The 16,782-nt window shown below is 50.0% G+C and overlaps 4 protein-coding genes across 4 annotated transcripts; 2 read left to right on the top strand and 2 right to left on the bottom strand.

Moving 5' to 3' along the window:
• Positions 1–4,021: 4,021 nt before the first annotated feature.
• Positions 4,022–5,712, top strand: N7458_004209 (glutamate dehydrogenase; the record flags this gene model as incomplete). Its single annotated transcript, XM_056907591.1, has 3 exons — positions 4,022–4,087; positions 4,308–4,438; positions 4,510–5,712. Exons 1-3 carry the CDS (start codon positions 4,036–4,038, stop codon positions 5,710–5,712), a joined length of 1,386 nt encoding a protein of 461 aa, XP_056768318.1. The 5' UTR covers positions 4,022–4,035.
• Positions 5,713–7,602: 1,890 nt separating this feature from the next.
• On the bottom strand, positions 7,603–8,604 carry N7458_004210 (shikimate dehydrogenase family protein; the record flags this gene model as incomplete). Its single annotated transcript, XM_056907592.1, has 1 exon — positions 7,603–8,604. One exon carries the CDS (start codon positions 8,602–8,604, stop codon positions 7,603–7,605), a length of 1,002 nt encoding a protein of 333 aa, XP_056768319.1.
• A 563-nt stretch (positions 8,605–9,167) lies between these two features.
• Positions 9,168–11,063, bottom strand: N7458_004211 (ankyrin repeat domain-containing protein; the record flags this gene model as incomplete). Its single annotated transcript, XM_056907593.1, has 1 exon — positions 9,168–11,063. The coding sequence occupies one exon, from the start codon at positions 11,061–11,063 to the stop codon at positions 9,168–9,170; it is 1,896 nt and encodes a 631-aa protein (XP_056768320.1).
• A 499-nt stretch (positions 11,064–11,562) lies between these two features.
• On the top strand, positions 11,563–14,944 carry nut1 (putative RNA polymerase II mediator complex subunit Nut1; the record flags this gene model as incomplete). The annotated part of the gene is made up of 6 exons (XM_056907594.1): positions 11,563–12,154; positions 12,228–12,478; positions 12,528–12,590; positions 12,672–13,178; positions 13,240–13,771; positions 13,824–14,944. The coding sequence occupies 6 exons, from the start codon at positions 11,563–11,565 to the stop codon at positions 14,942–14,944; spliced, it is 3,066 nt and encodes a 1,021-aa protein (XP_056768321.1).
• Positions 14,945–16,782: the final 1,838 nt, after the last annotated feature.

Here is a 16,782-nt window from a genome sequence, read left to right on the forward strand (position 1 = left end):
GGGTGCGGAGTCTGCGGAGTCCGCCGATGCCCATGTCTATGGACCGTGGCTTTGTTCCCTTCCCGCGATGCGGCACGAGCCATCTTGACGGGGGCGGGGTGGGATGGAGGATACCACGTAGATGGTGGAATGAGATTGGATGTGTCGTCGTCTAGTTTCTTGTGTGGGGTGTGTGGGTTGATTGTGGATTCTGGCAGTGTTGGAATCTGGGGTGCGTAGTGGTGACACCGTACATAGTTGGTTATGGTTCAATGTGGACTCTGTGCAGTGTGGAGGGTCAACTCAAGCTTGGGGAGCTGCGGGCACTAGGGAGAGCTGTCCTAGTTGTGGGGTGAAGGAGGGTCCTTGGTGGATTCGTTCATGGTATAAGTCGAACGAGAGAGAGGATGTGGTTGTGTACGTTTGATGCTTCCTGATCAAATGCTCAAAGTAAATAGTATGCTAGACATTCAAAGGATACAGGATATTCCAAAGGTTAAGCAGTGTTGCCATTATTCAGAGAGTTTCCTTTACCGATAATAGAGCCTTACAACTTGTTTGAGCAGGTAGTACCAAGATAAAGTCAAGTCTCAGTGACATCAGAGCATGGCGTATTTCACGGCACTTAGTACCTGTTTCCTCGTGATCTACTTAGTGCATCACTTCCATCTTGCAAGGTAACTACTGATGGCGCGATCGGCGCCACTACGCAAGGAAGCAAGGAAGAAGACAATCGATCGAGTTCGAACTCTCGTGAGAACTGTCCAGAGAGGAAGAAGAGGAGAAGGAAGGACAAGACGAGGCCTAAATAGGCCTCGAAGCAATCAGCAAACGTCCGGCGCTGCCCTGGAAATCTCTATCAAACTACCACTATGGCTACCTCGTCAAGATGTCCACTTCGGAGATTGATAAGATCTCCTGGCATCTGCAGGGGTAGTGCATGCGCTAAGATTAACAATACATAGAACACTACTTCATAAACCACCGGTTTTCCCACAAGCTCCTACAGCTCCATAGCCTCAACCAGAGAGGTAATCAGAAGACTCAACAGACCTCGAATGAACAGTATCATAAGCTAAAGATGTTAGAATGATCTATTTTATTGGACGCGCTTCACCTTTAAACTTAGACTCATGGAGAGCTGCAGATGCAGGGTTCCCCACGACTAACCATCTCTGCGGGAAGTAGTCCTGGAATTCAAAAGTTAGTGCATTGCGCATATCGTCATTGTTGGTCGACAATATGGACACGTGCTGTTAAGTATAGCATATGTCGAAAATAACTGGGAAGAGTTGTAATATTTGATTGTAAGAAGCAAGAAGATATACAAAGAATAATAGTTAAAAAAGCCATGTTTACGTGAAACTAAATGTCAACCTCCCACATCCGATACCCAGCTTTATTATGTGGTATTGACTCGGCTCGTGCTCGTGCGGGGGAAACACAGTACATACTGTACATAATAGTAGTAGGAGATCCAGCCTAACCCAATCAACAGCACCCTCGACGCAAAGTCGATCAACCCAGCGATGGTGGCAAAAGAAAATCAGAACCTAGGCGTTAGAACGCGATTACCGCCGGTAATAGTAATCGTATATACCTCATGCTATAAGTACATCGTCATAATAAAGTCAAGGCCTACTAATTCCAAATTAAAATGTCACAGAGTATTAGCCATCCCACTAGAGTTAGTGCAGTATACCAGTTCGGCACCCTCATCTTGTACAGTACCATATGCTATGCGGGAGCTGGAGCTGCAACGCAGCTACATCTCTTCACCGGGGAAGTGCCGATTTCCGGAACCAGACCAGATTAAACCACCGGGCGCCGTCGCCTCCAGCTGCCAAGGCCAAATAGGCTTGGGCGTTGCGAGTCTTGGCGCCGCACAAGTTGAGCTTAGGAGTGGGTTTGAGCGTGGGCTTAGGCTTCGGAGCCTCAGCGCCCAAGCACAGACTGCAGTGTGAACAGTCCGTTGGTTAGTGAGGGCTGAGAAGGTTATGTACTGTGAGAACTTAGAGGGTAAACGCCCTGCAGGTGCCAGGCTATGGCGGGCTTTGAGAATTTATTCCATTTTTCTATTATTCCTACATGACTAGCACTAATTCATGACAAGGGTGTTGGTGTGGCGTCCAGCCACCGGGTCATGGATACAGTAGGGGGGTGTGTGGAAAACTCAATTCAATTTGAAGCCAATTGAATATACGGACTTGAAAACAAGTAGAGATGTGAAGTGTAGATATAGGGAGGTTGTTAGTACAGGAGTTGAGAAGCATTGACGAGTGGTATATTTCTTCAAATTCTAAAATGTAACGGTATTGTGTGTATGTGGCGAATTCACTTTATTCCGCCGATCGGGAACCCCTCCAAGTCACAACCCCTCCTCTTCTCCATTTACCCGCCAGGGACGTGGAGAAAACATCGGAGACAGGCACGGCAGGGGCAGGCGGGATAAATGGGCAGCAATAATGCCTAATGCTATCAATTATGGATACTGGGTAGTGGTACTGGAGATTGCCGAGTCTGGGGCTCCGGTGAAGAGCAGAAGCCGAATAAGAATGGATGGAGTAATGCTGTGTTTACTACGAATGGGCGATGGGGTAGTTCAGGCTGAGTGGTTTCTACGGAGCGACGGAGAATATGCTCCGTGAATGAAGTGAAGTGAATTGCTTTTGGTGATAAAGACAGTGTGGGAGCCAGTCGGTGGAGGCCCGAGGTGAGTGGTGGTTCTCATGAGTCAAGGGGATTGAAAAATAAAATTGGGCGATCAGATAAGTTGGTGGGGCAGTAAGTACTGTAGTGGAGGGCATACATAATAGGACATGATCATATCTTGTCGGATGTATTACATATTCTATTGTGTGGATTGACCTTTTAGGGTTTTATTCAGGGAGTAGATACTGTACGAATATGGATCTACATACAATAACCACTGCTCGAATGAAGAATAGAGTAGGATTGTGAATGTAGTGATTCTGTCAAAGACTTCCCCATCGTCCAGTATCCGACTGGAACTGCCGCTTGCGGGGCTCACGTGACCTGACCAAACAGTGGCAGGTGGTGGCGGATGCGGGTCACTGGGCGAGTTGAGACCGAGAAAAGAGGATGGAGGAGGCTAGGAGGAGACTAGTGCAGGAGAATTGAAGATGCCGAGTTAAACATTTAGAGAGGATACCATCTATACTCCACGATGAACTCGCTGTATGACTGTGCACGCGACTCGGTACACTCTCCGCATTTCTCCCGCTTCTCACATCAGTATGCCTCGTAGCCCAGAAGACTGTACTCCGTACTCTAGGTTACATTAGTGCCCGTTCGGACAGTGGCTGACCAGTACATCGGAGAGGACCGATCCGATGGGAGGAGCGGAAGGGGCATAGGGAAGAAAGGGCAGCCACCCAACCAGCATCGGAACACGAACTTGGGCCTACGAATATAACACGGAACGAGGGAGAACCACACCCTCGACGAGAGTACGAAGTAGAGTACTCTCCGTCTCGAGTAGTAGAACCCCGCCACCAGTACTACTGGGACTCCTGGTCCTACTGGAGATAAGCCATTCAATTCCTGTGACCTTAAAGGATAAGATAAAATCAGCCCGTGACTTGGGTGGGGCCCCGAACTTCGGCCTGCCCTTTCCACGGGAAGCTGCCACTTGATTGGCCTGACTCGGGACAGTGCTCAGTGCCAGACGACTCCTACCCTACGCCGACACTGGCTCTGACTACGGAGACTGACGCTGTACCAGACTTGCTCCTCCGCCAGGCTCTCCTACAGTCCTCTTCTCACTATTCTCCGGATCGCGTTTCTTTTTTCCCCGTCCACCTAGTCCGGTCTCTCTCGTCCGACTCCGGCATCCTGACCCTGGCCCCCCTCCATCTGGTCCATCGCTGTATATAACATTCCCTTCCGACCCCCCTTCAACCAGTTTCCTCTTCTTTCTCTTCTCTTCAACTCGCCAGCTCTCTCTCTCTCCATCTCTGTCTTTCACATCCTTCCATTTGGATCTTCTATATACCCCCACGCTGAAAGCAGAGCATCCCCACCACACCCGCCACCATGACCGCCCAGAACCTCCCCTACGAGCCCGAGTTCGAGCAGGCCTACAAGGGTATGTATTGAATATGCATATTCAATTCCTATTTTGCGTCTCTTCATTTCTATCTCTTGATCAATTCAATAGAATATTCAATTTGCCCCCCCTTTCTTCCCCCTCCTCCCCGAGTTCCTCCCCACCAAGTCTTTTTTTTTTTTTTTTTGGGGGGCCATCGGCATCCTCGGCAAGTGGTTCTTCGGGAAACGCTCAGCTAATCACTTCTCAATCCCGACAGAGCTCGCTTCCACTCTCGAGAACTCCACTCTCTTCCAGAAGAAGCCCGAGTACCGCAAGGCTCTCCAGGTGGTCTCCGTCCCCGAGCGCGTCGTCCAGTTCCGCGTTGTCTGGGAGGATGACAAGGGTCAGGTAAGAAAATATCGTCTCCAATGCCAACAAAAGAAAAATCATGCATTGTCTAACCCTTCCTTTCCTTTCAGGTCCAAATCAACCGCGGTTTCCGCGTCCAGTTCAACTCCGCCCTCGGCCCCTACAAGGGTGGTCTCCGTTTCCACCCCTCGGTCAACTTGTCCATCCTGAAGTTCCTCGGCTTCGAGCAGATCTTCAAGAATGCCCTCACCGGTCTCAACATGGGTGGTGGTAAGGGTGGTTCCGACTTCGACCCCAAGGGCAAGTCCGACAACGAAATCCGCCGCTTCTGCGTCGGCTTCATGACCGAGCTGTGCAAGCACATCGGTGCCGACACCGACGTCCCCGCCGGTGACATTGGTGTCACCGGTCGCGAGATCGGCTTCATGTTCGGCCAGTACAAGAAGATCCGCAACCAGTGGGAGGGTGTGCTCACTGGCAAGGGCGGCAGCTGGGGTGGTTCCCTCATCCGCCCCGAGGCCACCGGTTACGGTGTCGTCTACTACACCGAGCACATGATCAAATACGCCTCCGGTGGTAAGGAGTCCTTCGCCGGCAAGCGCGTCGCCATCTCCGGCTCCGGCAACGTCGCCCAGTACGCCGCCCTCAAGGTCATCGAGCTCGGCGGTTCCGTCGTCTCCCTCTCCGACAGCCAGGGTGCCCTCGTCCTCAACGGCGAGGAGGGCTCCTTCACCCCCGAGGAGATCAACGCCATCGCCGCCATCAAGGTCGAGCGCAAGCAGATCTCCGAGCTCGCTTCCACCGCCGCCTTCGCCTCCAAGTTCAAGTACATCCCCGGCGCCCGCCCCTGGACCAACATCACCGGCCGCATCGACGTCGCCCTCCCCTCCGCCACCCAGAATGAGGTCTCCGGCGACGAGGCCAAGGCCCTGATCGCCGCCGGCTGCAAGTTCATCGCCGAGGGCTCCAACATGGGTTCCACCCAGGACGCCATCGATGTCTTCGAGGCCCACCGTGAGGCCAACGGCGCCACTGCTATCTGGTACGCCCCCGGCAAGGCCGCCAACGCCGGTGGTGTCGCCGTCTCCGGTCTCGAGATGGCCCAGAACTCGTCCCGCGTTAGCTGGACCTCTGAGGAGGTTGATAACCGTCTCAAGGGTATCATGGAGGACTGCTTCAAGAACGGTCTTAGCACTGCTCAGGAGTACGTTACCCCCAAGGAGGGTACCCTGCCTTCCCTGGTGGCTGGCTCCAACATTGCTGGTTTCACCAAGGTTGCCGAGGCTATGAAGGACCACGGTGACTGGTGGTAAATCAGTCATTCTCATCTGCCTGGATGAGGTATAAAAAAAGCTGCACCGTCTGAGTCATCATCAACAACACCACACCGCACCACACCCATTCATTCTTCGGGAGGTGTGGGTGTGAGTGCCTGGCTTGATTTGCCTTGGGACGTGTAGTCACGCTTATGCATTACGCATTCCCCCCCACGTTTTCCCCCTTTCCTTTTCCTTTTTGTGTCGAGCGGGTATTAAATAGAGGCGCCGGTTTCTTCTTCTTCTTCTTCTTTTTACCTTTTTTTTTTTTTCTTTTTACTTTCCCAGGCTAGAAGCCCGTTTTGTTGATATTCCCACTTGAGCATCGCTGTTTGGGGTTCCATGGGATCGTCCTGATGATAATGAAATCCAATGATCTATAAAGCAAAATTGTTCACATGATTTTCTTTTCCACGGAGTAAACAGTGTATCACACAAGATGCTCGTAAATTCTTTCGAAGCTAATGATGATTTTATGCGCTTTTCTTCCTCGAAGACCTGGAGTCAATTGAGCCTGATACCATATACAAGTTCTCCCCAGCAAAACCCGGGAAACCTTTTGATCATGAGCCCTGATCTCTCGTTCACACGGTGAGATCTCACTCAGAACCTCTGACCTCATATCCAGCGTCCTAGAAATCTAAAGACCCTTTTGCTCTTGTTCTTCTTCACCCACCACCTACACTGCACCACCCCCGGCGCACGACGGTTATTGCATGAAATCGTATTCCGTGGACAGCTGTGCCGGCTAGTATCGCCGGTACGTGAGGAAGTAAATAAATCAAAGAAGGGGGAGTACTATGGTGCGACCAGTATGAGCTCCAGAAAGGGAAAGAGCTAAGGAATGGCGCAGATCGAGGTCTAACAGAGCTCGGAATAAGCGCGCTGGTCTTCGGAGATTCCATCTCGCAGTCCTCTCTAATCGGGAATCTCCAGGTGGGAATCTCCGTCAATTTTTCTGAGGAATTGGAATGTCTGTGGAAGTCTGTTTGACTGGGAGTCCATGCTTCAATTCAAGCTGATCAGGTCAGGACCGTATGCGGTATCTGGCTGGGATCGTGGTAAAGGCAATCCACCTGGCTGGTAGGTTGTAAGAGCAGGGACTTTCACCATCACCTTCGACTAGTATACCTTTACGTGCTCCTCAAGCTCAACTCTCCATTATCTGGACAAAGCGGACAGGGACTGGACTGTCTTGAAAGCCCCGAGAGCCTTGCTTGCTCGACTGAAGCCATTGCAATACTGAAAGAATTTTGCAGGAGACTTAGCCCTCGCTCATTAGCACCTACATGTTTCATTCTAGTCACTGTTCTGTTCCAGTCCTATGGAATGGCTTGCAATCCCACTGATGATATTCTCTCAATTCTAATGAGAGAATTGCCTCAGTCCTCGAACCTGGGGCAAAGCTCTCTACCGGTGACTGGCGCCCACCATATGGAAAACACGACAAATTCTGATTTCTCGATTACTCACACATCAACCTACATCTGAACAATCGCAGAGCTTGAAGACTGGACACTCTTAGAGCAGCAAACCAGGCCCATTTCCTCAAAACCATTCCAGTCAAAATGAGATTTGCGCAGATGGTAACTCTGTATTCAATGATTTCGTGGCAATAGATACTTCTGAGTGGTGCGTAATATCCCTAACACAACTTAAGGATGGAGACTGATTATTCAAAGGACAAATAATTGGGAAGAGGGGTTGTTCAACCTTGGATTTACAGGAAGCTCCCCTGCCAATGAGTTTTACGAGTTCTGTGACCCTGGCTCATAAGATCCTGCAGTTCAAGCTATGTATTGCTTGAGTGCAAATAGCTCGATACAGGCATAACGAGGCTTAACTATCATTGCTTGGGAAAAACCACAGTACTCGATGTTTGAAACATCACCGATGGAGAGCTCGACGAATCGCGTCATTTGCGGCCCGCGAAGGGAGTTCCTCGAGCGGTCTCTCAGTCCAGAGAATAGCCTGTTCAATGGCCTGGTGTTCCATAACATCCAACCCATCCACAATCTCCCACTTGGACTCTTTTGCCATCCTTGCAAGCCAGGTCCAGGGTGTTGGATCATAGCACATCTCCAGAAACACTTTGCGGATAGTGCAATCAGACTCAGTCTGTATCATTGCACTAGAGATGCTTCTTGCGCGGCGCTCGGCTTCGGTTTTTGGAGCCATATCAGGCACTGCACTGACTGCTACAACAGGGAACTTGGAGACAGACTGTAAATCCTCCAACTTTGCCAGGTATTGAACCTCTTGTCGTAGTCCATTTCGTTTGAGGGTTTTGATGGTAGCCTTGGCCTCCTCAGGGTCACGATTGACCAAGTAAATTAACTTGGCGCCCAAACCTTCTGCCAAAGCGTAGATTGCAGATCTGCAGGTGGCACCACCACCAATTACCAGGGCCGGCCATGCTTCTAAGGAAGTTCGCAGATCGGGGTTTGCCTTAAGAAGTGCACGCTGAATTCCAATCCAATCAGTATTTGTTCCAATGAGAAGTCTTCTCTCCTCGCCGCCGATCAGATCAGGCCGGGAATATATTGTGTTGATGCAGCCAATTCGTTGAGCTTGGACGGTCAGAATATCGACAAGATCCATTGACTGGACCTTGTTAGGCATTGTGACAGCCGCACCTAGGAAATCATCACGGCGCATAAGCCAGGCCAAATCGTCGGTATCTTTCGAATCGAGTCTGATGTATCGCCATGGCAGCCCCAGCTCGCAGAAAATGGTGTTGTGGAAGGATGGAGACACAGAATGGGCGATTGGTTGACCGAATAGGTAGACGGTTCGTTCCAGAGAGGTTTTGTTGTTGGTGGACACCGCTGCGTCGTGGCATTTGACGGCGGGGTCCGATTTTTCCGATTTTTCTAACTGCAAAGACATATCTCGGTGGCAATTCCGGTAATTGTGTGGTGAGTCACAATAATTCTCTTGCTGATGGGGGAATTCCAATTGAATATGAGGCAAAGCTACCGAACAGTTTGGTCTAGATTGTCGAAGGTCTGTGGCAAAAGTCTACAGTACAGTTGTTGGGTGAGACTTGCCTTGGTGGACCCCGGAAGGACCTTATCCAGCCAATGATGTATAGGCGCCTGCACCGCTGAACCGAAGCCTCATCCTGGAAGGGGTAAAATGTGTAGGACACAACAGACACCCCGAGACTGACATTTCCAGCATACATGGAGCAAGGGAATGGTACCCATTTTTTGGTTACTCCTGGTCGCCCGGTGAGGGATCGATGCATCTGATAGCGTTAATAGATGAGATTTTGAAGTTTCTTGATGCTGCACCCTGTGTGGTCCAGTGGTAGGATTCCTAGTGCCGGGACTAGGAGATCCCATGTTCGATTCATGGCTCAGCGGTCAGCATCTCTTTTTACTCATGTATTTAGAACAGTCTTTCGGTCGAGGCAGCAAGAACAACATCAGGAAATATCAAATTGGATTTTACTGTACAATCTCTGCTGCGGCGAAGTGGGCAATCACTTCAGCGTTTTGAAACTCAACCGCCCGATTCAGGGCGGACTTTCCTTCATGGTCCAGGGCTGTCGGATTAGCTCCGGCATCGAGAAGTAGCTTGACCACCTCTGGATAATTATATTGCACGGCATAATGAAGAGATGTAGCACCTGAATTGGCTTGGATCGAGAGATCTGCGCCAGCATGAATAAGGACCTTGACCGCACTAGCACGGCCACTTCGTGCTGCAGCATGTAGTGCGGTGAAGCCCTCTTCACCTTGGAAGGAAACCGGTGCTCCAGATCTTATGAGGTAGTCAATCACATGGCCATGTCCAGATCTAGAAGCGCTGTGGAGTGCCGTATATCCATGCTTGTCTGTGGGAAACAATGGAGACTGTTGATGATAGTATTCGCGAGAAATATCGGCCCCGGCTCTGACGAGTATATCGACCACATCCCCATGACCTCTCGCCGATGCTCGGTAGAGTGCAGATGGCTTGGTTTTGCCATAGCGAAAGACGTCTGGTGCGACTCCTACGCTCAGGAGTAGCTCTACTATGGAAGTATAACCGGACTCGGCACCCTTCCACAAGGACTCCCTCAATAAAATATCAGTGTCCCAGTCAGGTGTAGAAGTATTGATACCAGATTGAAGGATGGTCCGAACCCTCCCGAACTGTCCTTCACAGACAGCAGGATAGAGTGCCAAACGATCGAATTGTGCCCCAGGATCTAGGAGCAAGTCCACAATCGCTAGGTCGCCTTTGCTAGACGCATATTTAAGGGCGCTTCTTTTGTCTTTTTCATCAACCTGAAGACCACAGGCAAGAATAGATTTAACCACGGCAGAATGGCCTGCCCGAGTTGCAACTTGGAGTGCGTGCTTGCACAGCTCGGGTGTCAACCATGCTAAATCCGCAAGATATTGAACGAAAGTACCATGACCCCCTTGGGCTGCACTGTCTAGCATTGCGAATCTGGACTCAATTTGGTTGCAAAAGTCGACTGCCATATGACGAATAAGACGAAGCATTCTGATACTGCCAGAACAGCCTGTTGCCCTGGCTAGCCCAATGTCGTTGCCTGTGACGACTAGGCCCGTTCCAACAAGCAACCTCACTACCGAAGGTAACCCTAGCTCCACCGACCGAAATAGTTCAGCACGCCTTATATGCTCCGGGAAACTCCTCTGAGAAAGAAGGATCTTGACTATCTTCGCTCGACCTGATGAGACAGCAACTTGCAGTGTCTTGTCTGAAACCTGAAAGCCAGCTTCGATAAGCTGTTGAACCACGGCTGTGCGACCGTATTCTGCTGCTAGGTCCAAGGCTCCATTATATGTATCAGTTATATCCTGAAGCCAACGACCTTTCTCCAAAAGTAATGATACGGTCGAATTATGGCCATTCCTTGCAGCCATATGGAGGGCGGTGCGATGGCACGGCGTTTTTGTTGAAATATCGGCACCGGCGTCAAGAAGAAGCTGAACTACCATATCTGATCCATGGTAAGCTGCACAGTGAAGAGCAGTCAACCCACGATTATCGAGCTCATCAACTTTTGCGCCAGCAGCGATGAGCTGCTTCACAACTGTCTGATGCCCTCGTCGTGCAGCGCAAGCCAAAGGGGTAACCCCATGCTTATTTCGTGTTTGGACATTCGACCTCCTCGCAAGGATAGTTTGTAAAAGACACTCATCGCCCTTACTCGCGGCAAGGTGTACAAGTGTATCTCCACTTGGCCGTGCCTTTCTCGTGAAAACATCGGGCAGGAGAAGTTCATCAAGACCGTCAAAAGCCCGAAGAAAGCAGTAACATGCGGCAGGTTCAAGAAAGTCTGCGATCCGAATGATTAACTCAATAGGCAGCTTGGTCCTAGCCATTTTGCTTGCATAAAGGCCAAATGAGTAGAAATGTAAAACGCACAAAAAAATGTTCCCCGCAAATCCGTGGAACATTAGTTAGTTAGCTACTCTGTAGTTAGTTAGTTATCAAGGAATTACGATGATGACTCATCGTTAACCCTTTAACTAGTTAAGTAGATAACTAAATAGTTACTTGAAGAGACCGGAATATATGCATGTTTGTCAATGAAATAACACCCCAATCCGGAAGATACCCTCGACTAAGAAGCATCTTCAGGTCGAGAATCAAGGGGCTGGTTCACTTGTTTCTGCCTGTGGCAGACGTTCACGTGACATATCCGAAATTCGTTATCACGTGATTTCGGCCAAACAGACCCGATCATCCCTCCACCCAATTGGGGATGGACTCCATTCAAGTCAAGACAGCATTGCACAGCATGGCTTTATGATCGGAATCTTTATCTATATAACCTGAGCATCGGGTACTCATCCCTGTTATGCCCAATTACCTGTCAACATGCTGTCGGATATGGCATCACCTGATCAGTGGAGAACCTTCGTCCAGCGATGTCTGGCACATCGCGTAGACGTCGATGAGTTCAAGAATCTATCGAAGTTGATGCAGCACCGATCACCATTGAAAGAAGATGACCTGCTTGATCTTCTTCTCGAGGCCCGCGCTGCATCCAGCATTGCCTGGGACCCGCTCCTGCCGGTCTACGTCGATGGGCTGTGCAAGGTCGGCCAGGTGAAGGCGGCGTCAGCATTGCGAAGGCTATTGGCACATTCATCCATTCGCCAAAAATCGGAATCAAAGCGCAACATGTCCACACTGATGACGGACATTAAGGTCATTCAGGATGTCATGCTTTCCATCTCAACTGGAGCGATTCCACGGCGGATTGCAGAAGCGGCAGAACTCTATGATGCGACGGTCGAATGGATTGTAGCCGTTGTTGAATGGCACAATCATGGTGTCTCACAGCAAACTGGTGGTCTGATGGGCTCTCCCGATGCTGTCTCCTTGTTTGAGTCGCTTGGTATCTTGCTTGCGGCTCTGTCAGGCACATCGAAGGGCCTGGAAACGCTATCCAGCGACTATCATCAAGGTATGCACCCCTCATACATATATCAGATCAAAGGTCAAAGCGCAAGATTCCGTGGTGTTAATCTCTTTGGTAGAATTGAAAACAAAGCTGGGTCAGGCTCTGACCTCTTATTTACCTTTATGTGTCGATGTGTCCCTGCCTCTGCGTCACAGACTGGACGCGCTGCAAAAGGAGTTCAACCTGTATGGACAGCAACCTTCTAAGCAATTGGATCCTCCAGCTATCGATGGCATGAACGTCAATTCCCTCCAGTTCGAGGCTTCGGTGATGGACGGGCCAGTCATAAACACTAGAGCTGGTCTCTACGTGTATCTCAATTCCATGGTACGACATATCGAGCTTCCTGGTAGACCTTATACTGAATTAATGTTAGCTTGTGGGACGTCCATTGGTCGATGATTCAATGTTGATCAATTACCTCACCAACCGCTATGAGGTGAGTCTATCTTGCCCCATTTCCCTCTCAGCCCAACCTTGGTCAAGGATTATGTCCGTACTAACTGCTCCTCCTTTTCAGGGCCATCAAGAAGTCTTGGTGGTGGAGATCACAACAGCCGCTTTTGATGTCCTATCCAATGGCGTCCACCGCAACGAGTCCAGTCGAACCATGTTCCTGTTCAGAACCTTCCTTGTCAACAAGCTCCCGGCATTTTTTGCCGCAATGACAGCAGCCTCGATGGTGCCGATTCCAATGGAGATGTGTATCACCCAAGCACTCAGCCGCCTTGACCCAAATTCGTTCCCCTCGTTCTCTCAAATGTTCTCCATGCAAGGGAGCAGCATTCTCTCCGATGCCCGCCAAGAGTTCCTTTTTGCTTGTGCATCTCACAGACTCATTCAGGAGTCTAGTATCGAGCGGCTGCTAGGAGAGAACCCTATGCAGACCGTACCTGTGGGCGGTCCTTACCAGAAAGATGATCTTGTCTCGCAAATCAACAACAGCCCTGAGCGTGCTGAGCAATTGATTGGAGAGATCGAGTCGATGGAGGGCAATGCAGGTGCCATTGTTGGTGCTATCACTGAGGTGTGTAACATCTTCTTTACCCCCCACGAATCGTTTATTGGCTGCTGACTGATCTTGTCAGGTGATGTTCAACCTGTGCAATCAGAAAGAGACAATGACTCTAAAAAACATCTGCAACTCCCTCTCCCGCCGCCCACAAACCTTGGATGTCATCCTTTTATTCCGAACCACAAAACAAGTCCTCCAGCCTCTTTGTACTCTGCTAGATTCATGGCGATGGGATGAAGATCAAGGCGAGAACCAGCCGGTCTACGATGAGTTTGGCAGCATCCTGCTACTAGTGCTTGTCTTCAAGTACCGGTACGACTTGAGTCCTGCTGACATGGGTATCTCGAGCAATGACTCGTTCTTGCTGAAATTGCTAGATCGGGCCTCTTGCAGTCAGAAGCTGACGGAGTTGAGTGAGAAGCAAAACAAGGATCTTGGAGCGTGGATCGGAGCTTTGTTCATTGCTGAGGGTATCAATGAAGAGATCATGTCGACTTGTAGTCCACAGGAATTCTACATGCTTGTTGCGACTTTGTTCGATCAGAGTCTTGGAGCCTGCGAGTCGGGGAAGATGGACTTTGAAACGCTCAAAGGCGGGTTTGAATGTGAGTCGAGCAACTGATCCCTGTCTATACCATCATTTCTGACGCACAACAGATCTTCTTGAGCCATTTTTGCTCCCATCTCTGGTGGTGGCACTTACTTGGCTCGGTAACCACATCTGGCAGTCAGAAACTGAGCCCGAGATTCCCTTGAAGACTCTTTTCTCTCTGATTAAGCCCAGCTCTATCTCTGGTGAAGCGCAAGCTATTCACAAGACAGTTCTGAATATCACTGCTCGCCCATTGGAGGAACAACTGAAAGATGTCCGTACAAGACATCAAGCTCGGCAAAATATCGACAAAATCTCAGACATCAAACCCATCCTCGACACTCTAGATCAGTACCTCTCTTTCCGACGCGTTGGTAGCTGCCTGCGCTCGGAACTCGAGATATGGGCCGCTCCAGCAGCAGGTGGGTTCCCGGGCAGTATCCGCGGAACTCTCCAGTCCCTCACCTTATGGAGTGCCAGCTCGGAAATTTCTCTACAACCGCAGTCCTACACCCACCGCCAGTTGCTCGCTGGAATCCGTATCCTTGGCTCGACGCGCGTCTTGGGTGCTCTGATCGACGAACTAAAACAGCAGACTGAAGCGGGCAGCGGTGACCTCGCCCTGGACATCGCGGCAACCATGATATGTACCCCGATGCCCGAGTCCTTCGCTGTCGACCAAAACATCTGCCATCCTGTCGATCCGACCAAAGAATCCCTCCCGCGCTGCGCAAATCTCACCCTCCGCGATGCTCTCTCCCTCCAGCACCAGAACGTGCCCAAAATCTCCGAGAAGGATCCTCTCCGCGCAGAGGTCATCGTCCGTCTCTGGCGCCGTGTTAGCCTCCTCGCTGCCCCACCATCTCGAGTGTCCAACATCGACGTCAGCAACATCATTCAGAACATGGAGCTCGGCGTCGAGGGCCAAGATCGTATGAACCTTGACGGGACAGATGGCGGTGTCGGCGGCACTGGCGTTGGCGACGACGATCCGGGCAATATTGACCAGATGCTTGACAAGGCTGCGGCGGCTGCGGCGGCGGGGATGGATAGCGGTGTTGGCCAGGAAATGGGACTTGACGCTGGTGTTGGCGGAATGGATGCGATTGACGACGTGCTCAACGCTGCGGATATGGCGGTGGGTAACCCGGAGTTCCTAGATCTGGATATGGAGGGCATGTTTTAGTGATGAATACTTTGTGTTTCGTCTTTATCTGGTGGGTGGAGCGAATACTGCGATACTATTTCTCTACAAAGCGTTTGATATCAATATTATCGTTCTGGTCTTTTGGCTTTCGTATTAAACTTGGATATCAATTAAACCTGTTAAGTATCATAAAACTACAGTCTGGCTGCACCATATAGTGACCAAAAAGCACGAACCTTGCCCCCGACTCTAACTCGCTTGTTTCTTTGCGCTATCGTATCATCTCGTTCTTGTAAATTCTGCCACAAATCTTGTCAGTCATGTCCTCTAATCATCGCATCCCGCGGGAAACATACAGATGTGCAATCCTTTCTCAAGCTTCCCCGCGACGCTGGAATTCCCTGAATGGGGATACATCATTTCAATGAGATCTATTGGCTTGGGAATGAACCCTCGACGCGATTCGGCCGGAACAGGGGCGGCGGCGACCGTGGAAGAGAGAGATATAGCGGCAAGGATGGTAGTCAGCTTCATTTTGAGAGATTTTGTGGTTTCTATGGTTTGTTGCGGTACGTGTCAGTAACGAGATCTTTTTGTATGTGTGCCAAGTTGAAGCACTTACCTTTGATGAATAACTTGCCTTGGTAAATGAGGTGGATGAAGTTGGGTTTTGGCGAGTGGATGTTGCTTTAGGTGCGGGTTTGTGGCGGCGAAAATGTCATGAATAGAGGGTAAAAGAAGATTCCATTGATAATATTATGAATTAGAATGAGTCTCATTCCAATGGGAGTAGCTTCGGACCGGCATGAGAAATTCGATAGACGCAACGCGTCGAGGGTCGTATGCCGGGGCTCACGATCTCACAATCCGAGATTATCCTGCCTTGGATACGGACTTCAGCTCAGAGCAGGTCATTCACTGTTCGAATATCCCGTACCGACAATACATTGAATACTGCTGGTTTTCTGGTCGTTGCTGTAGCGGCGTGTGTCGACCAGAGCTGATGCTGTGACGCACTGTGTTTCCCGCAAGGGATGTGAGTATATAGCAGCAGACATCAGAGCATAACGGCTTCGGGGAGGGTCGGAATTAAGTTAAGTAATTTTGCAGTTGACCTGTTGAAGTCTTTCGAAAGAATTAATGCATAGAGCCTTGCTGAAGCATTGGCAAACCCGACAGGAGCCAGCCATATTGATTTCGATTGAGTCATGCTGGTTCGCTGACACTTGTCATGAGAGGCACAGAAGAGATCTCACGCAGTAGGAATATTTCTAAACTCCAAGTATACACTGCAAAAAGGACTTTTATGGGCTGGTGCCAATGAGTCGTTAATAAAATCCCAAGTCACGCCTCCCAGTGCAAGCATCAACGTGGTTTATACCCCCGTAATAGGTATTCCAGTCACTCTCCCCCCTCATATGGCCTAGTGGTCTCCCGTAAGGGATTGACCTATGGGTGTGCCCTGGAAAGGGTAAACATGTGATGGGAATAGGTACGGGCCTCAGCGTCGTGTATAACTCCACAGATGGTCGGGCACATCCCTAGGCGGGGAGAGTGGGCGGGTGGGCATGCGAGGTGGTGGCAGCACCTCCTCGCGGATAAAGATCTTTTTTAAAATTTTTGAAATAATATATTCATTTAGCTTAGAGCATAAGGTATATTAATTTTTAATTCATTCTAAGAGGATATCAAGATCGAGAAAGGGATGCTGTTTATTAGGTGTAATATCGGGGATGACTCTGGGTGATGTACTTCGGCATCGTAGGGCAGGGAAGGAGCATCGCTGTGAATTATATAGGGAACAGGAAGGCTGGGGGTTCGATTCATGGGAGAGGAAAGTTTATTTGTTTTACGCTGACGATCAGATATTGATGAGA

This window comes from Penicillium daleae (genome assembly GCF_028827525.1).
Source record: "Penicillium daleae strain IBT 16125 chromosome Unknown utg000004l_segment0_segment0, whole genome shotgun sequence".
NCBI lineage: Eukaryota > Fungi > Ascomycota > Eurotiomycetes > Eurotiales > Aspergillaceae > Penicillium > Penicillium daleae.